Source organism: Saccopteryx leptura, chromosome 3, assembly GCF_036850995.1.
Source record: "Saccopteryx leptura isolate mSacLep1 chromosome 3, mSacLep1_pri_phased_curated, whole genome shotgun sequence".
Lineage (NCBI taxonomy): Eukaryota > Metazoa > Chordata > Mammalia > Chiroptera > Emballonuridae > Saccopteryx > Saccopteryx leptura.
Window position 1 is genome coordinate 287,789,137 of NC_089505.1, and position 27,914 is coordinate 287,817,050.

The following is a 27,914-nucleotide window of genomic DNA, read 5'->3' on the forward strand; positions in this document are numbered from 1 at the left end:
ACAGCTTTACCTTCTTGTTTTAACAGACCCATGTCTCTTCCTTTACTAATTCTCAAAATATATGGTTCCTTTTTACATACATACACTTTTAAACATAAATACCAAGTTCAAGAGAATCAGATGGGCAGATAAATTTAGGAAGCCAACAATACAGAAGAAAAGGCCAGTCACCAGATTTTACAAATGATCATCTGAACTTCTCTAGACACTCAACCAGACAGGTTATCCTAAATATCCCATGTCACATGGTCCACAAGGTCTTCCTCTAGGATTCTGAAGCAATCAATAGCCATACTTGTCATTAAGATGGGTCCTGCCATCTCCACTTTGACCTACATCAGAGTATAAAGAAAGAAAGAAATATATTCAGTTTTCCAAATTCAGGAGAGAAAAGGAATCAGTAGGCCAAAATGTAAAACAGATACAGATTTCTTCTATGATAGAAATTTGACATTTTGTGTACAATTTCAAAATATGGTCCTCTTTTCATTTCAACCCTAACATTAGCAGACAAAAAAGCAAACATTTCTAGTAATTAAATTTCTATTAATTACTAATATATCAGAAAACCAATCCACAGAAAAAGCAACCTGTGATGAGCCTACGGGTAAACAAGCATCTTCTATATTGCCTTAAGGATATATGTATGAATGTAAACTGGTACAGTATCTATAAAATGTGATTTATAATATCTTTAAAATGTTCACAGCCTTTGATCCAGCATGTTAACTTTTTTTTTTTAGCGAGAGAGAGAGAGAGAGGGACAGAGAGAGGGACAAACAGGGACAGACAGGAAAGGAGAGAGATGAGAAGCATCAATTCTTCATTGCAGCACCTTAGTTGTTCACTGATGCTTTCTCATATGTGCCTTGACTGGGGGGCGAGAGCTGAGCCATTGACCCCTCAAGCCAGCAACCTTGAGCTTCAAGTCAGTGACCTTTGGGCTCAAGCCAGCAACCATGGGGTCATGTCTATGATCCCACACTCAAGCCAGCGACCCTATCTCAAGCTAGTGAACCCACACTAAAGCCAGATGAGCCCATGCTTAAGCCGATGACCTTGTGGTTTTGAACCCAGACCGATTCTCCATCCACTGTGCCACCGCCTGCTCTGGCCAACATGTTAACTTTTGTGAATTTTCTTCTATACATGTACCTCTCTAGACTTGCAAAATCATGTTAAGAGGTTACTTACTGCAGAGTTGTTTGTAATGGCAAAAGAATGGAAACGCAGCAAACAGTCATTGAGGAAACTGGTCAAATAAGTAAAGGTATATCCATACCATAAAAAAAGAACTAGGCTCACACACAAACACCCAAAGAACTCTATAAATAACTATGGAAGGGTCTCTATATAGTGTTAAGTACAAAACAGCAAGGCATAAAATATTCTTCCAATTTTGTAAATTACATTGTTTGACTAATCTGGAATAAAAAAACATTTATATTAATAAACATTTGTTAATAAAATAATGAATAATTAAAAATAAAATAAAAGTGATGTAATTAAATAAAATAATAAAATAAAAGTGACATAATTAGAAAATATTTTATTATAGGAAATCCCAGATAACACTCCTTTCTGCCTTATTTGAAAACCATCTCAACAACGTTTCCTAATATAAATTTTGTCTAGTGTGGTCTGACCTCTGGTGGCGCAGTGGATAAAGCATTGACTTGGAATGCTGAGGTCACTGGTTCTAAACCCGGGATTGCCAGGTCAAGGCATATACAAGCAACCAATGAACAACTAAACTGAAGCAACTGTGAGTTGATAACTTCTTCCTCCCCCCACCCTTCAAATAAATAAAATCTTAAAATAAAAAAAATTTGTATAGTGTGAAAAGAGAAGGTTGATTAAAAGGATAAACTTAATTCTACGATATCCTAATTGAGAAAAAAGGTGACTATTCTCATTTTGATTAGTATATACTTGTCTTATATACCAAAACCAATTAAACTCTTAATTCAGTTAACACACAAATTAACACAATATAATTAACTGAAATTGCGTGCTATTCATCAAGGTAAATACTTGTACTTGGGAAATAGTAAGTTCACAAAATACATGCCGTGGGTTTCATTTATGTCTTCTATATTTCTATAATAGGGCCTACTACTGTTATGAATTTAGTTATTTTGAATGATAGAAAATGCTCTTAAATAAATCTACAGGGGGAAAAAGAATATGCTTCCACTTGTGTAAAAAAAGTGGTGAAATATTATGTATGTTATTGCTTATGTAGGCATTTCATGCATTTTATATAATATATATAAGAAGTCATAAGAAACTCACAACTTAGTTGTCTCTAGAGAAAATAAACTGAGTAGGTGAAGCATAGGCAGAAGATTCTATTTTTACTTGAAAGAAAATCGAAGATACAAAAGTAAAGAGAAAAATATAATGAACCTCCTTGTGTCCATCATCCAACTTTAACAATTATTAATACATGAGAAATCCTGTTTAGCTATGACCCTCTCAGCCCCCACCACCGGATTATTTTAAGGCAAATTCCAGATATCATTCCATCTGTGAACACTTCTCTATATATTCCTAGAAGATAAGGACTTTTTCTAAAAATTGTAACATCATTCACACTTTAAAAAAATTAACAATAGCCTGACCAGTGGCGGTGCACTGAATAGAGCGCTGACCTGGGACGCCATGGTCCCAGGCTTGAAACTGAGGTTGCTGGTTTGAGCACAGGTTCATTTAGCTTGAGTGTAGGCTCACCAGCTTGAGTGCGGGGTCACTGGCTTGAGCATGATATTATCGACATGATCCCATGGTCACTGGCTTGAGCAAGGGGTCACTGGCTCAGCTAGAGCCCCCCAGTTAAGGCACGTATGAGAAGCAATCAATGAACAGCTAAAGTGATGCAACTACGAGTTGATGCTTCTCATCTCTCTCCTTCCCTATCTCTGTCTCTCACTTGCTAAAAAAATTTTAAAACAAAATTTAAAAATTAATAATAATTTCCTAGCATCATCAAATATAGAACTAGTGTTCAAAATTATCTGGCTTATAATTTTTTTTTTACAGTAGTTTGTTTGAATAAGGATCCAGAGTCCACAAAATATATTTGGTTGATGCATCTCTTTAGAACTTTACCTGTTACCCCAGAAGGGAGATTATTTTATTACACAGTCTTATAACTTTCTTATTTTGTACCTTAAATATACAAGGGTTGGCAAAAGTATGTATCCAGTTGTGAGGATGAGAAACAGTTTATTTTTGTATTATTTATTTATTTATTTATTTATTTATTTATTATTCATTTTTTAGAGAGGAGAAAGAGAGAGAAAAGGCAGGGAGGAGCAGGAAGCATCAACTCCCATATGTGCCCTGACCAGGCAAACCCAGGGTTTCAAACTGGTGACCTCAGCGTGCTAGGTCGACGCTTTATCCACTGTGCCACCACAGGTCAGGCATTAATAATTTATTAATTATTGTATTATTTATTTGTATTATTACTGTAGACCTACTTTTGCCTTCTACTCTATATTACATATTCACAAAGATACATAACTAAATCTTAGAGAAAAGTAAAGGTTAAAACAATCTACCTTCAGGTGGGACCCACACACAGTAGTCTGGGTCATCTTCTGGATATTTGGAGGAAAATGTTGGTAGAAGCTGCAAAAAAAGACAGGTTATTTTATTCAAAAGAATTTTAATTCTAAGAATTATTATCCCTATGCCTGTCAGCAACCAAAAATAAAAGAATATAGTTTCCACTAATGATCTTGACATAAGTAATCAACAAATGAGGGAACATTTTCTTTCTGAACCTTGATTTTTTTTCTGGAAAGCTTAGATGAGCTGATTTGTCAGTGAAAGTGCCAGATCAGGCAGTGGCGCAGTGGATAGAGCATTGGACTAGGCTGCGGAGGACCCAGGTTCAAGACCCCGAGGTCGTCAGCTTGAGCGTGGGCTCATCTGCTTTGAGCAAAAGCTCACCAGCTTGGACCCAAGGTCGCTGGCTCCAGCAAGGGGTTACTCGGTCTGCTGAAGGCCCGTGGTCAAAGCACACATGAGAAAGCAATCAATGAACAACTAAGGTGTCGCAAGGAAAAACTGATGATTGATGCTTCTCATCTCTCTCCGTTCCTGTCTGTCCCCATCTATCCCTCTCTCTGACTCGCTTTTTAAAAGGAGCAGTTAATGCCACTCTGAGTTCTTTCCCACAGAAAGAAATTTCACATTTGCCTTTTGATCTAGGTGGAGAGACAAGTTAGCATAGCAAGCTTGATTGCTACCCTTTGAAAGGCTTGTTTGCAAATTGGCCCTTAGCTGGCACCTGGGAACTTGGATTTCAGGAGGGTTCCCACCATTCTAACTGATAACAGTGGTTCACTGTGCCTAAACTGTTAGTACAATGTGATTTATGCTGGATACCTGCTTTCCTCCTGGGAGAATAGAATCTGGCTGCATGCCAGGCAGGCGTGTGCCCATATGATCTCAGTCCTCAATAAAATTCCTGGGCACTGAGTCTCTAATGAGCTTCCCTGGTTAACAACACTTCACAAATTGCCGCTGTTAGGGGAATTAAGCACATCCTGTGTGACTCCACTGGAAAAGGACCTTTGGAAGTTTGTGTCTGGTTTCCCCAGACACCTTTTCCCTTTGCTAACTGCTTGGTATATACCTTTGCTGTAATAAATCACAGCTATGAGTACAGCCACATGCCGAGTCCTGTGTGGCCTCTTGTGAATTAGCTAGCCTGAGGGTACTCATAAGGACCTCCCAATAACCTAGCAATCCATTTCTGGGACTTACTGTATCCACACAAAATTGTTTATACAAGGTTATTCACAGCACTAATGCTAAAAGACTAGAAGCAACCCAAGTGTCTATTATAGGGAACTGGTTAGAGTACATCCATACAGAGGAAACTCTTGGTGCACTGATACACAATGATTTCCATGATAGGTTAAAAAAATCCCAAGATGTAGAATGCAATACATTACCTTCTACCTTCTGTGTAATAAAAGGAGGAAATTAGAATATGTTAGTTAAATGTATTTGTATTACATACTAGAATATGAAGATTTTCAAATTAATAAAAAAGGTATGTAAGCAGTAATATGGAGCAGGGTAGATAGAGACAAGAACAGAGAATTCAAAAAGTAAAAATCGGAAAATAATAATAAAATAGAGCCCAGGCTTCTAGAAGAGGGGTTGTATAAGGCGGTCGGGAACTCTGCTAAGACAGTCCCTGCAGATAAACTCATCTGGATGGGGTCCGTAACGAGTGGGTTCCGTTTTACTTCCAGAGGAGTGAAGATTATGACGAAAGTACTTACTTTGCCTGGACCAGGAACTTTCTTTTTCTTCAATTCATTTCCATTTTTTTCATATTCATTCTTTGATGCTAATTTAAGAAAAGGGGGGAGAGGAGGCAATAGCTATTTCAGAATAAGTAAAATAGAAAAAAAAATCATCCTGACAGCATTATAATTATTGAAGAAAACATGTAACAATCAAATTCTCAAATTTTTCTTCTGTTATTGTAAAGACTATATATTAGGTTTTTCTTCACTAATAACTCTTGTTTTCTAATTCTAAGGCCATTCTACAAGCTTGAATATAAAGACAACATTTGAAGAGGTGATGGAAAATGGGACTGACTTTACTATACTACAGTTTACTAATTTTTTTAAATAAATGCCACCAAATACATTTTTTTAGTTGTTTTTAATTTATTTTAGAGAAAGGGACATTAAAAGAATCAATAATTTGTTGTCCCACTTATTTAAGCATTCATTGGTTGACTCGTTGTACGTGCCTGATGAGAGACTGAACCGCAACCATTGGTGTATTGGGGCGATGCCCTACCAACTGAGCTACCCTACCAGGGTAAGACACTACAATTTAACCATTACAGTCAAAAGCAGTAGAAAACCAGAAAAAAAGTCCTATTCAAGGCCAAACTTTCAAATTTCTTTTCATAGTTTTGGAACCACTCCCATAATAAGCACATTATTCAACTCTGTGAAATGTAAAATTGTGGAGGCTTGGCATGGCCAGAGGGAAGCCTAAAAGCATTGGGTACTTTGTGGGTCAAGGAGAGGGAACTTCGGGAGGAAAAGAAATAAAGAAAAGCAAATTGGACAGCATAAACCTCTCCTATATTCCAGTTCCCTCCAGGGCCCCGGCTGCAGCCTCTTCCCTGCATCTGAGAGGTCAGCTGCCACTCGCCTCCAGGACACAGCTGGCTGCTTATGTGCAGAGCAGCCATGGAGTCTGCGTGCTACTTGCCTGAGGGTTGCTCACATGATGCAGCTGTTTCACTAATCTCTTGATAATCTTTATTCTGTTCCACTGGGCTATATTGAGACATGTTTTCTACAAAATGCAGAACCAAAGCATATTGTTATTACTTAATTTGGGTGGGGAACCAGGAAAACAAAAACAAAAACAAGAAAAGCTAAGTATGTACACAATCATCCAGTTTTACTATCTATAGCTTCACCTAAAATTAAATTTTCAATAAATGTGCCCCCAGATGTCTAACAGAGAATCACTAATTTTCTACTTTAAAAACTGGCCACCTCTGAAAACTTTTAGCAATACTTACCGAAGTCTTAAAAATGGACATATTCCTAGAAATTCTACTTCTAGGAACATATTCAAAGAAAATAATCAGAGATGAGCACCACAATTTATTATATACAAGAATGTTTAAAACAGCCAAAATTAACAAATAACCTACGTGTCTAACAACAGAGAGTTGATTAAACAAGTTACGGCACACGCACGTGATGGACTACTACTGCTAATGTAGGCAGAGGGCTAAACATTGATGGGGAGAGAGCAGAGGAAGTTGGACATTATAGTTTATAAAACCGGGGAGTTTGCTTCAGTAAAAAGTTGCAATATTCCATGTAGGTTAATTGCTAGAAAGCTAAAGTATTTATAGGTTTAATTGCACATTTTAGGAATTTATTGTGCGCTTGGAATCCATTGTGCCTTCATCCCTCAGACTCAAGTTTAGGAGGAATTTTTTTAAGGTACTGTGGTCTGGTGCTTGGGGGAAGTGTTTCTGTGTTTATATCTAAGGCGTGTGCAGTGGAAGCCAGAACCAGTGACCACAGAGGCTGGACAGTTTAGCCTAGAAGAAAAATTTGATTGTCAATGGGAGGAACCAATAAAAATCCATAAAATACTTTTAAAAACTGATCAGTTAGCTTAAGGGAATCTAGTCCTTCCCAACCCAAAAATACACACTCAGGCTTAGCAAAGCTCTTTTTTATTTCCTGCTTGGAAACGAGCTTGCCCTGCTCATCCATTCACGAGGTCTCCAAGCAGCAGCCATGTACATGGGCTGGCAGCCAGATGATCTCCCAAATAGAGACTTTGAGCAGCACCTGGACTGGATTAAACGTTAATATGAGCTAAACCATAGCACAGAATATAGACTTTGATCTTTATATTGGGCTTAATGAAGACTACACTGGACTTCTTCCTTGGTGAGAAATAAGACATTAAATACCTATAAGCAAGCTTCTACTTCTAACCCAAATAAATCTTACTGCAAAAGCCTAAGCTTCTCCAAGCAGGATCCAGCGATACGCTTTTTATACACTGCACACAAACCCACTTCCACCAGCACCAGAACCAGTATCACTATGTCCCTTCTAAAAACCACATTTTAAAAGAATATCTTAAAACATATAAAATAGTATGTACAATATGATCTCAATGTTGTAAAACAAAAAGGCCTCCTGAAGTAAACCTAATCAGCTATAGATTTACTAATTTATATTATAAACCAAATTTTAAAGTCTTCTATTTTTACACACTAATATTTGTGTTGGTTTTCAAACAAAAAAACACATTACTGCTTCCCTTCCAGCTCTTTGGATCAAATGTATGGATCAAAGACCAGGCCCATAAAAGGTATGTATAAGTTATACTAAATGGGGACACTTGAATCCATGTTAACACAATAAACTAAAATTAATAAAAATTTTTAAAAAGTATGTATAAGCTTGCCCTGGCTGGTTGGCTCAGTGGTAGAGCGTCAGCCTGGCGTGCAGGAGTCTCGGGTTCGATTCCAGGCCAGGGCACACAGGAGAAGCGCCCATATGCTTTTCCACCCCTCACCCTCTCCTTCCTCTCTGTCTCTCTCTTCCCCTCCCGCAGCCGAGGCTCCACTGAAGCAAAGTTGGCCCGGGCGCTGAGGATGGCTCCATGGCCTTGCCTCAGGCACTAGAATGGCTCTGGTCGCAACAGAGCAATGCCCCAGTTGGGCAGAGCATCGCCCCCTGATGGGCATGCCGGGTGGATCCCGGTTGGGCGCATGCGGGAGTCTGTCTGCCTCCCCGTTTCCAACTTCAGAAAAATAAAAAAAAATTTTAAAAAAGAAGTATGTATAAGTACCTTTTTTGAAAAGACCAAGCATTTTGCCAATAACTAAACAAAGGAGAATGCAAAAAACAAAAGATTTATTACTCTCAGGAGGAAATGCTAACTTTAACAACTGAAGATGATTCAAGAGAACGTCTACATAGCAGGCCTGGTGTTTTATGCAGACAAGCCTGGTTTGCTTTGGAAGAAGATATGCCTGCATTCCCACACACATGCAATGCCAACTGTTTTTTCTCTCTTGCTCCCTATTTTCTGTGCAGACTTAATGTTGCTAAACAGTTTAGCCAACCTGCAGAAAAATAATCCTACAACTGACAAGGGATAAGAGGATACTAAAAAGATAAACAATCATCTTTCAGGATGAAATCGTGGGAGAATTCTCTTTTCTTGTTTGACTTTTATGTATGATTCAGTTTCTAAATGAGCACATACTCTTTTTATGATCAGAAAAAATATTTATTTTATTTTTTATTTTTATTTTTTCCAAGTGAGAGGAGGGGAGATAGAAGCAGAATGCCACATGCACCCCATTAGGATCCACCTAGCAACTCCTGTCTGGGGCCGATGCTCTTCCCATCTGGGGCCATGCTCGCAACCAAGCTATTATTAGCGCCTGAAATGGAGGTTCCACGGAGCCATCCTAAGCACCTAAGGCTGATGCACTCAAACCAATCAAGCCATGGCTACAGGAGGGGAAGAGAGAGAGAGACAGAGAGGCACAGAGAGAAAGAAGGGAGAGGGGGAGAGGTGGAGAAGTAGATGGTTGCCTCTCCTGTGTGCCCTGACTGGCAATCAAACCCCGGGACATCCACATGCCAGACTGATGCTCTACCACTAACCAGAAAATACATTTAAAAAGCAATCAATTCTCCTTTTCACCAAACCTTTGCTGTGGTAGGTAAATAAATACTATGTGTCAGGTTCTCTGCTAGGCACCATGGACAAAAAAATGAGTATCATGATGCTTCCCAAGAAGAATGTCCAGTGGGTACAATTATGCCTAATGTCTGCTTTAGGATGGGGGTTGGAAGGGTAATAAGAAAGGGAAGGCTTATCCCAGACTACCTGATCAGGCCTCATCATCCATCATATTCCACTGAGCAATCAGTGGCAACAGCTTAGGACTGACCACAGCAGCTGGGGTTTCAGATTCCATAGCTTTCAATTTTCAATAATTCTGGAACAGACTAGAAATACCTGCCCTTATTTTGCAATGAGGATAAAAAATGACTGGCATTTTCGGAAAGTATGTTTCCACAGAATCAGCTGTATCACATATCACAAAGTATTTCAAAGTCAAAAAATGCAGTCAAGAACTGGGTTTTCTTTTTCAAAGCCATCCACAATGAGCGCAAACGCCCGACTACATGTACAGTGCAGGAAGAAGAAATGTATTACCATGCTGTTTTGTTTCTTCAGAACACATGAGACCTGTGGGGGGACTCATTTCCTGTGCTGCCTCTTCTGGCCCCCTCTCGTGCTGCAGCCTACTGCATCCAGCCTCCAGGTTCTTTTCTTGATCCTCCTCCTTCACCTCTTCCTCTTCCTCCTCCTCCTCCTCCTCCTCTTCCACTTCAGGCTCATCCTTCATTCTCATTAGAGCTGGAGGGAGTTCAGGACGCTTGGGGGGTAACTTCTGTAAGGGAAACAAAACCAGAAATAAGTAGTTCTGCATGACAAAGAAATCTCTTCCAGGGGGTCAAGCTAAATGTGTGGAATGTCTAACCTCCATATGGTGATAAACTGCATAAGTTTGCTGAAAGTAGGACTTTCACATGAAATTTCATCCATCTATGGACCCTTAAAGAGTATATTTAGCCTGACCAGGCAGTGGCGCAGTGGATAGAGCATCGGACTGGGATGCGGAGGACCCAGGTTCGAGACTCCGAGGTTGCCAGCTTGAGCACGGGCTCATCACCAGCTCGGACCCAAGGTCGCTGGCTCCAGCAAGGGGTTACTCGGTCTGCTGAAGGCCCGCAGTCAAGGCACATATGAGAAAGCAATCAATGAACAACTAAGGTGTCAAAACGAAAAACTGGTGATTGATGCTTCTCATCTCTCTCTGTTCCTGTCTGTCTGTCCCTGTCTATCCCTCTCTCTGACTCTATCTCTGTCCCTGTATAAAAAAAAAAAAAAAAGAGTATGTTTATTAGTTTCTAGGGTCAAAAGAATATTAAGTATGAAACACTGAAAAGAGCTGGTAAAGAATGAAAACATTTATTCCAGGGGAGTATCAGCTGCAGAAATTCTGTCCTGTTACCCCCTCATGATGATAAAGGATCTTAATTCATTACAAAATCTTCTAGGCAGTAAATGAGACTCACATTTCTAAGAAATAATCATTAGTGAACTCTTTTCATTTTATATTTAACACAATTTCAAGGAAATAAAACATGAAAGTAAGTAAAACAGATCCTGAGGAAAAGGAAGCCATTTCTTGAAGAATAAGGCCAACTGTTCTAATCAAGAACTTTTAATAAAGTTATTAGAAAAAGTATACCACAGCTTAAGGAATGGAGAGAAGGTACTAAAGAGTATGTTGGATATATCACGTTTTAAATATAGAATGTATTTGAAAATCATCTAAGAAGAGCTTTTCAGTAAAGAGTTTTTCTTGTACTAAAACATAAGTATCCGCCCACCCCCACCCCAACAAATAAAAGCTTCTATTTCAGGTAAACCACATATGGCTGGAACTTCAGACCCCTGCCACCAGAGGGCAGTAGTCCCTAATTTAAGATGTTGGCTGAATAAGGTACAGTACTCCCAAGATTCATAAATTGAAGTCCCAATCCCTACCCACTACCTCAGAATGTAATTGTATTTGGAGATAAGATCTTGAAAGAGCTAAGTAAAAACAAGGCTTTTAAGGTGGGGCTCTAATCCAACATGACTGGTGTCCTTATAAGAGGAATGGTACAAATGCACAGAGGGAGGACCATGGGAAGAGGCAGCAAGAGGGCAGCCATCTACAAGCCAACAAATGAGGCCCCAGAGCAAACCATCTCTGCTGGCACGCTAATCTTGAGAATATAAATCTGCTGTTTAAGCCACCCAGTCCGTGGTGTTTTGTTATGGCAGCCCTAGCACACTAATACACAAGGTTCAGTTCTTTAGGGTGATGAAAACCTTTGAAACACTGAAACTACAAATAGGGATATAACTAAAGCAAAAACATACATCAGTGAACTATTAGAGAACAGTAGAAAGATCACAAAACTCAACAGACAGAAGATCTGGATTTGCTTGCCAGTCTAGTTACTTACTGATGATGTGATCTTATATTTAACCTCTGTGACCTGGTTTCCTTACCTGTGAGAAGTAATAATTCCCACACATCACAAGGTGTTGGCAAGATTAAATGAAGGAAAAACCACATGGTAGAGCCAGGTGCATAGACTATGTTACTAACAAATGTTAGTTGAGTCTAAGCATTATAACATCTATCCACCAGGAGAGAAGCATTTAATATAGGAGACCCTTTTTTAAATGTAACAGTCATCACAAATTAATTAACTGGTATTCTAATTTACAAACCAGTGACATGCAAGTTGATTGGTATGAATCAATTCTTCCATTTGTTTCATATTTTTATTAGTTTTTTATTCTTTATTTTCTTTTTTTCCCCATTAATTTTTTTTTTTTTTCTTGTGGGAGAGACAGAGAGTCAGAGAGAGGGACAGATAGGGACAGACAGACAGGAAGGGAGAGAGATGAGAAACATCAATTCTTCATTGCGGTTCCTTAGTTGTTGTTCATTGATTGATTTCTCATATGTGCCTTGACCAGGGGGCTACAGCAGAGTGAGTGACCCCTTGCTCGAGCCAGAGACCTTGGGCTCAAGCTGGACAGCCTTGCTCAAACCAGATGAGCTCGCGCTCAAGCTGGCGACCTCAGGGTCTCGAACCTCGGTCCTCCACATCCCAGTTTGACGCTCTATCCACTGCGCCACCGCCTGGTCAGGCCCCATTAATTCTTGATAACCCTAAACTGAAGAGAAAAATCCAAGAACCAAGACCTGAGAAAGATATGATCATACCAAGCCCATAGGCCTTTTCACATTTTAAGAGAAAATGACTCATATTATAAAATGAGTCACTTGAGCTTTGAACATAAGAAAAATTAGCTCAGATAACTTAAAGGCTAGAGGTTTAATACCTTGACCCACAACTTACCCCTACTGTCCCAGTTTTTAATTTGAATTTGCTTCCTCCTTTCATGGCACCAAAAAGAGGCAATGTAAGCTTTTTAGCTTTGTTTTCAGTATCCACAGTGTGACTTTCAGTCCTAGAAAGAAGGAATTATACACATCTATTCCAGTGAGGCCAAGAATTTACCTAAAAACACCATGACAATGACAAAGAAACTTTCAGCAAAACAAAAATTTCCACAAAATGAATATCTAAGCATATATACCAATATGGAAGAGGTATTCAGCCCAGCAGAGTTTGAATGGACAACAACACTATGGATATCACAGACAGAGTTATTAAAGGCAAGATAAAGCTCCTACCTTAGTCTAGTACACCATGCTATGTGACTTCACATTCATAAAATGACGCTTACAGTACAAAGGTCATTGGCAATATGTAAGCATTACCCCATCCCCACTAAGTGACAGGAGATGTATCCACGTGTAAAGCCCTATTTTCACCGACTTCTGAAGACTACTCAAACTGCCTTTTTTACCTGTAGTCCACACTTCTAACCACACACAATAGTTCTGAGCACAGCAGTTTATAAAAAATGTGAGTGTGTGTGTGTGTGTGTGTATGGGACAGGAGGCAGGATAACCTGTGCAGTGAATACTGACAAAGACATAATGGAGACCCCACAATGATGAGTTTGTCAGTATTCTCATTGGCTAGACATGGTTATAAAAGCTAAGCCCACTAGGATAAAGAAGAGGAGGGCAAAATGACAAGACTACTGCAGAAATGAGGGGAAAAAGCAGAACAACAAAAAAAGGTTGGCAGTTAGGTTGATAGAGCACTCAGAAAGTAGGCTAAGCTGATAATGACAAGATAGCATGAGGACACCCTGTGCTTGCTTGCTTGCTTTTTTATTTAAAAAAAAAAGACTTTATTCAATTTTTAGAGAGGAGAGAGGGAAAGAGGGAGAGAGAGAGAGGAGGAGGAGCAGGAAGTATCAACTCCCACATGTGCCTTGACCAGGCAAGCCTGGGGTTTTGAACCAGCGACCTCAGTGTTCCAAATCTACGCTTTATCCCACTGCGTCACCACAGGTCAGGCACCCTGTGCTTTCTTCACACTGACCACAGGACAGCCCTGTACTCTGAAATGTAAGAACAACACTGGCACTCCTGACTCACAGTGACCCATACAAGAAACTACCTACCTTGCTCCACTCTGAAGCCCATTTGCCATGACTATCTTTTCTCACCTAAGCCTATCTCTTTGGTGGTTTTTGTTTTGTTTTTTTGTTTGTTTTTTACAGAGACAGAGAGTCAGAGAGAGGGATAGACAGGGACAGACACACAGGAACGGAGAGATGAGAAGCATCAATCATTAGTTTTTTTTCATTGAGCATTATGACACCTTAGTTGTTCATTGATTGCTTTCTCATATGTGCCTTGACCGCGGGCCTTCAGCAGACCGAGTAACCCTTGCTCGAGCTACTGACCTTGGGTCCAAGCTGGTGAGCTTTTGCTCAAACCGGATGAGCCCGTGCTCAAACTAGCGACCTCGGAGTCTCGAACCTGGATCCTCGGCATCCCAGTCCAAAGCTCTATCCACTGCGCCACCGCCTGGTCAGGCGGTGGCACTTTTTTTTATTATTATTATTGATTTTAGAGATGGAGAAAGGGGGGTGGAGAAACAGGAAGCATCAACTCACAGTAGTTGCTTCTCATGAGCTTCACACCCTCTCTCCCTACCAGATACAGACCTGTTTCCTTACTAAGGCTGCCAGAATACTACTGACTGCCTGAACTTAAAGACCCTTTGCCGAATCATTATCCTTAAAAACCCCTCCCCACAGGCCTCAATAAGATGCTGAGATAGAAAGACAAAGGCAAAATAACGCCGTTATTCTTCAGCTCCATTAATTAGCGTGGCTGGCCTGGTGGAGGTGCAAACTTGCCCAAAGAAGACAGTAAAGCAGAAGACGGAGGAGTTAGGAAGTCTGGAAGTTAAACCCTCAAATGACAAGATGAAGGGGAAGATACACAGCATCTGAGGCCCCTGTCTGAGGCAGAAAGGGATCATAAGCTAGGCTGACACACAGGCAGCAGGAGGGGAGGCTCTGAAGGAAGTTGATGTCTTCTAGATCAGAACACCTGGAAGGTGTTCTGACTTATCAAATTCAAGGATTCCAGAGTTGTAATTAAAATTCATTGTTAATTTGTTTACCCTGAACTATGTCTCCCGAGTTTTTACCTATTCTCCACAAAAATTATGTTACAAATAGTTGCTATGTGTAAAAGAAACAGTAAAAATTATGGCGATAATGAAAACAATACATATATGCCAGCTTTTTGTTAAGTGCTATTCATTTCATCTTTGCAAAATCATTACTTCTGATTTACAAATGAGGAAAGCAAAAATCAAATAAGTTATATAATGTGCCTCAAAATACCCTTAATGTCATCAATAGAGCTAAGAATGGAATCCAGGAAGTCTAACTCCAGTGTGAACCCACCACCTCATTACTGATAACTCAATTATCATTTGGGTCAAATAGAATTTTGTGGACTAATCTATAAATCACTGTATTAACTATCCAAATGACATGTAAATCTTTGAATAAACCTGCTAGTAATCTGAGGATATATTTTCTGTACAGATGGTCAAGGGCTCCAGAAACATTTTATCTCCACACCTCTGTAAGAAGAGGTGCCTCTCAATTCTAGATATTCTTCTATGCCATGCTCACAGCATCGAGTTGCAGGTTTGTACTCAGGGTGAGGGGCTGAATAAATGCTTATTGACAATCTAAAGCAGCACTGTCCACCCAATACAGAACTTTCTGCCTTGATGGAAATGTTCTATCTCTGCACAATACAGTAGCCACTAGACACATGTGGCTATTGAGCCCATGAAATGTGCATAGTGTGACTAAGGAACTGCATTTTGAATTTAATTTAAATATCACATGTCACTATTGGGTGCTGACTGGATAGCACAGCTAAAAGAAACAAGAAACTTTCTATAGTTAACTGCCTTCGTGAGTTAAATCCATCTACACAGTACCACCTTTTGAGATGCCAACCTGGTTTCTGCTCACTAGGGGTGGCTTATTTCTAAAATAATCTACTCGGCACTGGCCAGGTGGCTCAGTTGGTTAGAGCGTTGTCCCGAAACACCCAAGTTGCAGGTTTGATCCCAGTTTAGGATACATACAAGAATTAACCAATGAATGCAAAAAAAAAAAAAAGAACAAAATGAATATGAAGCATTGAAATATACCCTAATTTTTATAAGCAGCGTATTTTATTTCTATTCAAATATGATAATCTGAAAGATTAAACTATAATTCAAAATGTTAACAACACAAACATGCTTATTTAAAATTCCATGTACATATTGTGGTGATCACTTTATAAATTACGTAAATGTCTAATCACTATTTTGTACACCTGAAACTAATATACTATGGCATGTCAACTGTAATTGAAAAATAGGCCTGACCTGTGGTGGCGCAGTGGATAAAGCGTCGACCTGGAAACGCTGAGGTCGCTGGTTCAAAACCCTGGGCTTGCCTGGTCAAGGCACATATGGGAGTTGATGCTTCCTGCTCCTCCCTCCCCCTTCTCTCTCTCTCTCTCAAAATTAATTAAAAAATAAATAAATGAATAAAAATGTATAAACATAAATAGTGATTACACACACAAAAATTTTTTTAAATAAAATTACAAGTATAACTAAGACTAAAAAAAAGTATAGCTAAGACTTACTTTTTTAGTTCTGGAATCTCTGCTGGCTTTACAATTTTTATCAGCCCTTTAAGTCTCTGTAGCTCCTTCCTCAGTTCAAAAGTTCTCAGGTGAAGTTTCTTCCGGGAAACACCATCTAAAGCACTCCCTGATTTCATTTCCGACATGAACGCATCTAAAGAGTCCTGAGATGGTGACTCTGATAAAGCTGTCAGGAAAGGCATAAAGCATGTTTAGAAAGATAATTGCAAATGTTTTAAAACTGAGACAAAGTTTCCATAGAAAAGTCACTAACACAGAGCTGGACAAAGGACATTACTGATATAGTGGTGCCTTGACACACGAGCACTTTAAATCACGAGCAATTTGAGAGATGAGCAGTCACTTGCGGGATTTTTTGCTTTAAGTCACTAGTGGATATTTGAATCACGAGCTTCCACCACCATCCACTAGATAGCCCGTCCAACGTTCTGAAAGGGAGGAAGAAACAGATTTCCATGGAAAGGTTTTTGTTGAAACAGCCTCTAAGTGAAAGTGAGGAAAGTGGCGAAAAAGCCAAAAGTCAGTGAAGAAAGTGATGATTGTTGGGCAAATAAGTCTGTAAGATTTGTATTTTCTGAGTTTGCTCACTTGTATTGTTAAAAATGGTGCTAGGCAGCAGTCTGTGAAATTGCTAATTACCTTCCTGCTTGGAAAGGGCCATTGTTAAGCTAATGTATCCTCCCCCTCTGCCAGCATCTTCACCTGACCTTGAAGGTAAATATACTTCATAACCAGTTTATTTCTTTCCATTCTCTCTTATTATGTACATATATATATGTATTTGTTATTTATAAAGTATATTTTCTTATTTAAAAGCATATAAAACAAAAAATTTGTGTGGTTTTTGGAGGTCAGAACGGATTAATTGCATTCCCATTAATTTAAATGGGGTAATTTAATTTGACAAACCAACAAATTAAGTCAGGAGCTTGGCCATGAAACGAATTAAACTCGTGTGTCAAGGTACCACTATATTAGGAATAAGGAAACAGGTTATAGTATAGCTGGAAAACCATGGGATGTAACCTTGCCTCAGTGGGTTTCATTCCCCTCACCTATTAAATAAAGAAATTTTAAGAAATAATTTAAGCCCTGGCCGGTTGGCTCAGCGGTAGAGCGTCGGCCTGGCATGCGGGGGACCCGGGTTTGATTTCTGGCCAGTGCACATAGGAGAAGTGCCCATTTGCTTCTCCACCCCCCTCCCCCTCCTTCCTCTCTGTTTCTCTCTTCCCCTCCCACAGCCAAGGCTCCATTGGAGCAAAGATGGCCCGGGCGCTGGGGATGGCTCCTTGGCCTCTGCCCCAGGCGCTAGAGTGGCTCTGGTCGCGGCAGAGTGACCTCCCCCCCCCCCCCCCGGAGGGGCAGAGCATCGCCCCCTGGTGGGCAGAGCTTCGCCCCTGGTGGGGCGTGCCGGGTGGATCCCGGTCGGGCGCATGCAGGAGTCTGTCTGACTGTCTCTCCCTGTTTCCAGCTTCAGAAAAAAAAAAAAATAAAAATAATAATTTAACATGTTCTTTCTAGTTCCAAAATGCTATGCTGTTCCTTAGAAAGGGTCCATATTCTGTATCACATATCTTATTAACCAATGTAGCCCAGTGCCCAGCATAGTGCACTACCTATGGTAGATATTTAATAAACATTTGGTTAATGTGTCATCGCTTTACCTTTGCTTGAAGCTTTCAGTCTCTCAGAAATTTCAGAGAGTTCCCTTTCAGCATCATTTAACTTTGCAACCTGTAACACCCAAATTAACAGGGTTAGCAAATGTTTTTCTTCTTTCAAAATATGGTAGCTTTCTACTCTTATTTTCACTACTGTTATAATTTCTAAGAGGATTAATTCAAAGTCCAGTTAAATCTGTTCTTTATGTAGTTAACATTTTTCATTCATTTACTTAATTAATTTCTGAATTAAAGGACTAGAATTAAACAGAAGAAACGTATAGGACACACACTTTATTTTACTCAGAAGAAAAAGCTCAAGGTATTTGTTTTCAATGATAAATCAAAAGGATAGATGCTGAGTAATGTTTTAAGCTTTGAATACTACTTGATATAATGAAAATACCTGCTATCTTATGACAATTTCATGAAGGATACACTGTTTAAAACTATTATCAAACTATACTCCTTTCATGATTTATGACTGCCAGAAGCCTAAAAGTCAGCATCTCCTCAGAATGTCCCAACTTGGAACTTTTTCCGTTCTTTTTGGGGGGTAACATCATATCCAAAGAACACTCACTAATGGATCAATATCAACTAGTAGTGGATAGAGACTCTAGCAGCAAGCCAAACATTTTTCCAACTTGCATAAGACTAACTGGTACCAATAAATTTGCAGATCACAAAAGATTTCAATGCTATTGCTTTAAAATTTTTAATTATAAAATTTAAACACCATTTTTTTTATTTAAAAAATTAAACTACCACAGTACTTCTATAAATAAAACTTGCCAGTGATTCAAAGGTCTCAGGCTTCTCATCAATCTTCCCAGCCTTCTTCATTCGGTTCAGACGCTTCTTCTCAACCAGGCCAGTCCTATCAAGAAATGTGTCATCATCACTGTCATAAAAGTCTTCATCTTCCCAGTTCTTTGCTTTCCTTTTCCGAGATACTAGAGGTAGATAAAAATAAATGGTGATGATATAAATTTTAAAAAGAAAGAAGGCACATAAGCAAGCAACTTAAAAGATTACTATTGATTAAAATAGAGAATTCAACAACGTGCCAAACTACACAGGAAAAGGACTATACCTGCTAAGTGAAATAAACCAGACACAAAAGGCACACACTACATAATTCCACTTATATAAGGTACTTATAGCACTCAAATTCATAAAGACAGGAAGTAGAATAGTGGTTACCAGGGACCAAGGGGGATGAAGAATGGGAAGTTAGTGTTTAATGGGTACAGAGATTTGATATGGGATGATGAAAAAGTTCTGGAGATGGACATAGTGATGCTTGTACAGCAACGTGAATATCTTTAATGCCACTGAACTTTACATTTAACAATGCTTAAAATGGTAAATTTTATGTTATGTATATTTTACCACAATAAAAAATGAAAAGGGCTAATTTATTTAATAAGCAAAAGGCTATAAAAAATCAGTGAGTAAAAATGGAAAAAGATAAATAAGGAAAAGGCCTAATTTGAAAAAGAATAATAAAAGCCATTCATATTATAAGAAATACAAATGGTTAACAAACATTTGAAAAAATGTTAAACTTTTTTTATTCAGTGAGAGGAGGGTAGGCAGAGACAAACTCCCGCATGCATCCCAACTGAAATCCACCCGTGGGGCGATGCTCTGCCCAGCTGGGGCTTCTCTGTTGCTGAACATCCAAGCTCTTCTTAGCGCCTGAGGCAGAGGCCAAGGAGCCATCCTCAGGGCCTGGGGCCAACTTGCTCCAATCAAGCCATGGCTGCAGGAAGGGAAGACAGAGAGACAAACAGAGAGAGAGAGAGAGAGAAGAAGAGGGGTAGAGAAGCAGATGGGCGCTTCTCCTGTGTGCCCTGACCAGGAATTGAACCCAGCGTCCATATGCCAGGCCAACACTCTACCACTGAGCCAACCGGCCAGGACCTTGAAAAAATGTTAAACTTTTAAAAAATAATTCTAAAAATTCAAATTAAGGCAGTATTCACCTCCTCCCACAATCACATTAAAATAACAACATAACTACAGAACAACCATCATTCAGAAACACCTGAAATCAGGCTGAATAGAAATCCTACAATAAGGGATTTAAAGAAGCCATATTAAGACCAGTAGGATGGGCAGAGACATGGAACAGGGTGGACCCACACCCATGTGTGGTGGATAAAAATCCACCTGAGGAGCGAAGGGTCCCAGGCCAATACCAGGACCCCCAGCTCAGGGTTCCAGTGCCAGGAAGAGAAGTCCCCATAACTTATGGCTGTAAAAACCAGCAGGCACTGAGGCTGATGGTGAAGGCGGGCTTCTGCAGTCCCAGGTAGTTCCTCTTAAAGAGCCCACACATGGACTTACTCAGACTCTCTCCCTCTGAGCTCCAGCACTAGGGCAGCAGCTTGAAAGGCACCAGGGACATATGGGAAGAAACTGAATTGTTCAGCAAAAAGGAAAGAGCAGAGGGTGAGCTTCCTCACAAACAGAAATGCTGACTGAGGCCATGTTCCTTTGATGAGCCAGCTGGTGGGTGCCATATCTAAGACTCCATCAACCTGGCTCACACTGTTTGCCCCACCCCACCTAGTTTTCAGGCCCACCCAAGCAGTTTCCAGTGATTTTCCCATATGAATGTCCTGTCTTGGCTCATGCTTCAGATTTTCCTAAAATCTCTCAAACAAGCAGCACCTGGCCTCAGTGTGCCCCATGCCTCTTGTTAAGTGGCCCAGCCCTGGAACTAGCAGCAGCAAGCCTTATTTCACAGCTTGGCCTCTCCTGGGCACCTCCAAGCCCAGCACTCGTAGCAGCCATCTGCAGACCACTCCATAGCTCATGCCAGATGGCCCCGAGCAGAATACAGGTGACGGCGGATGTTGGACTACACCTCCCAGGAGACCCGAGAGTCAATACACCCGGTGAACAGCTTCAGACCAGTCAAAGCACCACCACCCAACCACATCCACAAGCCACAAACTCAAGGGAAGGACTCAGTGGAGACCAGAGCCCTGCTGAAGTAAACCTTGCTCTGTGGGGTGGGCTTCTGCACAGCTGATTCTCCACAGTGGTCAGAGGTTGGGGGTTGGTAATTGCAGGCAGTCCTTGCAGCTGATTGATCTGTGTGTAAATCCTTCCTACTGACATGCCAATAGTCACCAAGACTCAACTACAACAGAAGGTGTACACAGCCCACACAAGGGTGTACCTCAAGTGCCCAGCTTGGGTGATCTGGGAGGCTGTGTGCCACTGGACCCTACAGGACACCTATTATATTAGGACACTCTAACAAATTGGGAAAGGTAGCAGCTCTACCTAATACTCTGAAACACATGCAGGGAGGCTGCCATAACGAGGATAGTGAGTCCAAGAGGTTCTATATATAAATAACAGAATTACACAGAAACAGAGAAAACAGAGGGATGAAATGATTAACAGTACAAGTCCAGAAATATTCCTGAAATGCCAAGGTTTCCAGATCAAAAGGACCTAACAAGCACCCAGAATAGTGGGTGGATAGACCCACAGAAAGGTACATCATAGTGAAGTTTCATAACATTGAAAACAAAGGGAAACTCTTACGTAATTCTAGTGAGAGAGAGAGGGGGAATAAATCAGGAACCTGAACAATTTAGGACTTTGATAGCATCACTGGATATAAGACAAAAAGAGCAATGCCTTCAAAGAAGTGAAGTAAAATTATTTCCAATTTAGAATTCTATTCCCAGCCAAAAACCAAGAGTAAAGCCAGAATAATTATATTTTCAGAATGAAGGGTTTAATGCTTCTGAACACACATATAGATGCATAAAAATTGTCAGGAAGAATATAAACTATGGCTACCTTAGGGTATCGAGATAGGGAATCTTTACACTTCATAGAATTCTGTACAATTTACATTTCCCTGCTAAAAAGAGGTTTTATTACCTTTCATGTTATAATTTCCTTCCTTCCTTCCTTCTTCTTTTTTTTTTTTAAAGAAAAAAGTGTTCCGGGCCCTGGCCGGTTGGCTCAGCGGTAGAGCGTCAGCCTGGCGTGCAGGAGTCCTGGGTTCGATTCCCGGCCAGGGCACACAGGAGAAGCGCCCATCTGCTTCTCCACCCCTCCCCCTCTCCTTCCTCTCTGTCTCTCTCTTCCCCTCCCACAGCCAAGGCTCCCTTGGAGCAAAGATGGCCCGGGCACTGAGGATGGCTCTGTGGCCTCTGCCTCAGGTGCTAGAATGGCTCTGGATGCAACAGAGTGACGCCCCAGAGGGGCAGAGCATCGCCCCCTGGTGGGCATGCTGGGTGGATCCCGGTCTGGCGCATGCGGGAGTCTATCTGACTATCTCCCTGTTTCCAGCTTCGGAAAAATGAAAAAAACAAAAAAAGAAAAAAGAAAAGAAATAAACATCCTTTAAAAAAAAAAAAAGTGTTCCGGCATACTCACCTGCCTCCTGCCGCAGCAATCCCAAAGTATCGAGGATTCGACAAGCTTCCAGTGAACACTGGATCATTGCTTCTTTTTTCTTTCCAGAGTGAATGGCCTCAGCTACCAGTTGTTTTCCGGTTGAATCATCCACAGGTAATCTGCATTGGTTTAGAGAGAATTACAGCACAGCATTAAGCTCCAATTCTCATTTTTAAGAATTTATATGTTATAGTAATAGTCACATTTTTTTTGAGATGTCTTTTCAATATCTTGTTTCATTTTGCTCTATCTTGCCAAGGTTAGATTTCAAATCTTTTCCTTCCACCTCTTACCCATTCCACCTCCCCCCCATAATAGGTGTTACTAAACTATCAAGACCCCAAATCAGGAACAGCCTAAAATTAAAGCTAAAGTTACTCTTTGGATTGCTGTCTGTCACCATAAATAAACCTGAAATAAGCCATTTTCCAGAAATGGGCATTAATGAGAAGAGAACATACCTCACCCTGCAGAGCCAAGTGCTGTGCCCCTGTTCATCAAATTCATATTCTAATTCTTCTCCTTTTGGAAGAAAGACAAGACAATTTCAACAGTATCTAAAAATACTAGTTGATACAAAGGAAAAAGAGAACAAAAGTTAAATAAGAATATCAAGTTGTTCTACCACACTAAAACCTAAATTTCAGCCCTGGCCGGTTGGCTCAGTGGTAGAGCGTTGGCCTGGCGTGCAAGGGGTCCCGGGTTCGATTCCCAGCCAGGGCACACAGGAGAAGCGCCCATCTGCTTCTCCACCCCTCCCCCTCCCCTTCCTCTCTGTCTCTCTCTTCCCCTCCCGCAGTGAGGCTCCATTGGAGCAAAGATGGCCCGGGCGCTGGGGATGGCTCCTTGGCCTCTGCCCCAGGCGCTAGAGTGGCTCTGGTCACAACAGAGCGACGCCCCGGAGGGGCAGAGCATCGCCCCCTGGTGGGTGTGCCGGGTGGATCCCGGTCGGGCGCATGCGGGAGTCTGTCTGACTGTCTCTCCCCGTTTCCAGCTTCGGAAAAAAAAAATACAAAAAAACCCCAAACAAATAAAACCTAAATTTCAAAGCATTTCAGTTCTCATTCCTAAAGATTATTGTTTGATAATAAAATTAGGATGAGCTTGAGGCAGGAAGAAAGAAAACTCAAATCAAAACAATCAATTCTCCACACATAGCTTTGTTCACTGATATTATTTTCACATTTTTTATTAAGTTGTAGACTTTAGTTGTTTATTGTCACAATTGCATGGTAAGTATTAAGCCCAGAATGCAACCAATTCATATATATATTCACACATTCACACATAAACATCCACATACACACAGCTGTTCCTTCAACATATCTCTAATGAAATAATCCTCTGTGGAATTATTTTTTAAATCCTATAAAATCAAAAGCCATGCTAAGAATTACAAAAGATAAGGTGAATTAGAAAGGAAAAAATCACAAGAAGTTGGTTCAATCTCCTGCCACCAAAGTCTAAGATCTTTTGAGAAAAATGAGGCAAGTCAGAAAAAAGAACTTCCTTTTCTCCAAGATGGGAGGAAAGACTAACAAGATTTTTACTATTTTCAAAATAAACCTGACACAACTGACAGCAAGGCAAGTACTTAACAAGAAAGACAGCAGACAACATATGGCATTTCTAAATACCTAGAGATCTAGAAAACAACACTGCTGTGGGCACATTCTTCCAGGAGGGTCAGAATCTGTTTACATACCTTCTCGGTCAAAAAAACCTTGGAGAGCCTTTTTCGGATCCTTTATATAAAAGGCCTCCCTTTCCTGCTGAAACTCTAAAACAATGGGGTTCTCTTCAGCCTCATCCTCTACTGCATCTTCTCCTACAGGATTGGGAGAAAAAGAAAAGAATCAGATATAAGAAGAGACCAGCATGCAGGAGTCTGTCTGACTGCCTCCCCGTTTCCAACTTCAGAAAAATCCAAAAAAAAAAAAAAAAAAAAGAAGAGACCACCTGGCCTGACCAGGCAGTGGTGCAGTGGATGGAGCATCGGATTGGGACACAAGAAGGACCCAGGTTTGAAACCCCGAGGTCGCCAGCTGGAGTCCGGGGTCACTGGCTTGAATGTGGGATCATAGATATGACCCCCATGGTCGCTGGCTTCAGCCCAAAGGTTGTTAGCTTGAGCCCAAGGTCACTGGCTTGAGCAAGGGGTCACTTGCTCTGCAGTAGCCCCCCTGGTCAAGGTACATATGAGATAGCAATCAATGAATAACTAAGGTGCAGCAACAAAGAATTGATGCTTCTCATTTCTCTCTGTTCCTGTCCCTCTCTCTGACTCTGTCTCTGTCAAAAAAAAAAAAAAAAAGACCACCTGAATCACATCCACTATCCTTTCAGGTTTCATAAAGATACAGTTATCAGTGATGAATAGAAGAGGCAGAGTCCACCAAAGTCCACCAGTATCAACATTTTCAGGTTTTCTAAATTGTGTGACAAGTTAAAACTTGTTTGTGTGGCACCTTTTTTTTTTTCTCCTTCACTGTGTTTTAAAAGCTAAATTACCTACCACATTTTCTATGGGGAAAACAAACAAAAACCTAAGCTCCTCAGCTTGGCCACCTCATTCTCTCACATCTAGGTTTCTACACTGCCTCCAGTAAAATTTCTTAATATTTCCCATTTCTGCAAAATCGACTGGTTTATTCATTACTACCTTAAAATCATCAAACCCTCCTGCCTTGAACACCACTTCCAATGCTCAACTGCCTAAGAGTTATTTTTCCTTTCCTTCAAGTCCCAGTAAAAGACCCTTCTGGTTATAAACTTTCCCAAAGATCTAAATCAGTGATGCCCAATAGAGATATAATCAAAGTCACATATGTAATCTAACATCTTCTAGTAGTCATATTTAAAAAAAAAAAAAACAACAGGTGCAATTATTACCAATATAAAAATATTATCAATGAGATATTTTCATTCTTTGTTCACACTACATCTTTAATAGTCAGTGTGTTTTTCACATTTACAGCACATGCTGTTTTGGACTAGCCACACTGTGAATGTCCAATAAAACCACATATGGCTAGTGGCACATCGCAGATCTAAGTCCTCAGCGATTGCTCCTTACTCTCAATCTTTACTTTAGCATAGTTTCTAGATATTGCCTGGCACTTATCCTGTCCTGCCAACAACATATTAAGGACTCTTCTTTTTATATTCCTAACTCCTTAATACCCATCCCTAGCTCCGCTGGCTAAGGGACCAGCTTTCTCTGATGAGATAGTTCACGTCAGTATATTTATACAACAAACAAAAAAATTCAAAAGAACATTCTATATTTATTTGTTTAAATATAGTACCAGCCCCTATAGTGGTAATCAAAGTCAGTCCTTAATTAAAAAATATTTTTTTAAATGGTAAAAATACCAAACTAATTGCTGAGGACGAGTTTCCAACAAGGGAGTAAACTGTAAAACACATTCAAAGAAATCCAGTGTCCATAATTCAATTTTTTGAATCGGGCAATTTTGAATCTGGGTTTTGGTAACCTCCGGTGAAAACTGTATTATTTGTCCTATCTCAACGAGTCATGAAAAGTTGCATGATAAACATTTGAGGATACCTCTAGTAATGATTTCAAAATATTAACCTCTGGCAGCAATTTTAATTTCTTACCCATTCCCCAGGTGCAGCCCATTTCATCATCTTGACTACTAGTATTTCTCTTCCTTTCAGTGGTATCCATTTCCTCATCTTCATCTGAGTCGTCTCCTAGCATCTTCTTCTCCAACATCATTTGCTGCTTCTTCCGCAATTCCTTCAACTGCGTTACTGTCAACTCCGATTCTGCCTCTTGGTCTGCCTCTGGTCCCTAAGGAACCAAGCAAAAGAATTCTTTTAGAGTCCAGGATTGTTGAAGTTACTTTCAGGAATATGTCAATGTGTTCTGAGGTTTGGAGATAAGGGGCCACATTTCTTCACTTATGTAATCTCTGACTAGGAGAATCTCCTTCCTCAGCGAAAGCTTAAGGAGCTCAGGAACCCAAGCCCGGTGAACTCCAGAAATTTCAATTCCAGGTTTTTCTACTTACCTGAAGAATAAAGAGCCTAGTGCTGCCGCCCAAGCGAAAAACATGCCCGACGTGGACCCGGCAATAGGTGCGGGGTGGGATGCGGGTCTTGTTGAGAAAGGTACCGTGGGTGCTTCCCAGGTCGTACAGGTAGAAGCCAGGCCTGAGGCCGTCGCAGTCTCCGTCCGGGCCGGACGCCCCGTGTTGCAGCACGGCGTGGTACCGAGACACCGAAGGGTGCTCCAGGCACACGTCGCAGCTAGGTAGCCTCCCGAAAAGGCAGTAACTGGTCCCTTTCAAGCTACGGGTGCCAAGGATCGTGCCGCCCTTCAGGGCCTCTAGGCTGTAGGCGGCCGTGGTGGGGCAGCCCCACGACGGCTCTTGGTAAGGAGGAGCCCGGGCCGGGCCGCCGGGAGCAGGAGCCGCTGTGAGGGGCCGCGGCTGCTCCTCCGGTGGACTCCTGGTCTCCGCGCTATCGGGCCGAGCCGGAGGGCCGTCAGGCTCCCCGGAATCTGGGTCCAGCAGTGCCGTGGGCCTCTCCTGCACCTCCTCGGGGTTTGAAGGATTAGGGGTCGGGATCTTGCCCCTCGCCGCCGGGGGCAGCGGCAGAGCTGGCTTTTTGAAGTCTCCATTGAGTTCTTGCGAAACCGAACACTCAGACGGAGAAGTACTATCAGCCATCCTTCATCGGGTGCAGGTTCGAAATTTGGTCCTGGGAAACCTCACCCTTCGGTCTTCACGTTCCTCTCCACGCCTCCCTCTCCCCACCTCCCAGAGCCTTCTCTGGGCAGCGATGGGGGGAAAGGGGGTGAAGAGAGCGCCGTGAAAAGGTGCGTATGACCAGAAGGTCGTAAGAGAAAAACAGAAGATGTTCGGGATGCTATCAGAATGGGGACATGTTTAGAGGTTGCACAGCGGCTTGTAAGAACTTCCTATGGCATTGCCTGTTTGCAAGAAGCGCTTCCGGCAGCCTTGGACCACGAATCCGCAAACCAGCCTTCCCCTTCGAGCTTGATCGGCTGCCCCACCACGCTCCCGCGACGGGCCGTAGATAGCGGCGCCTCCCTGTCGTGGTCCAAGTCCAGACCTCCTCGCCTCCTAGCTGCCCCGGCATCAGGCGCCCCAGGACCCTGCGATCTGGTCCTGCGCCTGCTGAAGATCTCCCGAGGAACCTGGGCATTACTTGGGTTTGGTGCCTGTTCTTCCTACCGCTTTCGGTAAAGTTAGGGAAGAGGGCGATAATTTTATTTTGTTCTTCATTCCTTCATTAATTCGTTCCTTCTTTTATTTTTTCCAAAAGCAATTATTGAGGCAGCACGGTATAGTGGTTGAGTGCAGACCCTGGAGCCTGTCTTGATTTTCCCCCATGGCCATTATGACCGTGGGCAAGACAGTGGGCCTCAGCTTTTATGAAAAATAGTATAATAGTGTCTACTTCGTTGGGTAGTTGGGAAAATTGAATTAAACAGGTAAGGCAAAGTCTGGCAT

The 27,914-nt window shown here is 41.2% G+C and overlaps 1 protein-coding gene across 2 annotated transcripts; it reads right to left on the reverse strand.

Annotated features, from left to right (window-relative positions):
- SLC4A1AP (solute carrier family 4 member 1 adaptor protein) lies at positions 1–27,295 on the reverse strand. Of its 2 annotated transcripts, XM_066378627.1 has the most exons (14): positions 26,448–27,294; positions 26,032–26,227; positions 24,113–24,235; positions 22,869–22,929; positions 22,387–22,526; positions 18,766–18,926; positions 17,974–18,043; positions 16,289–16,475; positions 12,549–12,660; positions 9,772–10,009; positions 6,262–6,348; positions 5,307–5,374; positions 3,567–3,636; positions 1–332 (listed from the first exon to the last, which is right to left on the reverse strand). In XM_066378627.1, exons 1-14 carry the CDS (start codon positions 27,105–27,107, stop codon positions 283–285), a joined length of 2,223 nt encoding a protein of 740 aa, XP_066234724.1. In that variant the 5' UTR covers positions 27,108–27,294; the 3' UTR covers positions 1–282. The 2 variants fall into 2 exon arrangements, with proteins under 2 accessions (XP_066234724.1, XP_066234725.1); XM_066378628.1 differs by lacking the exon at positions 6,262–6,348 and having other exon boundaries at positions 26,448–27,295.
- Positions 27,296–27,914: the final 619 nt, after the last annotated feature.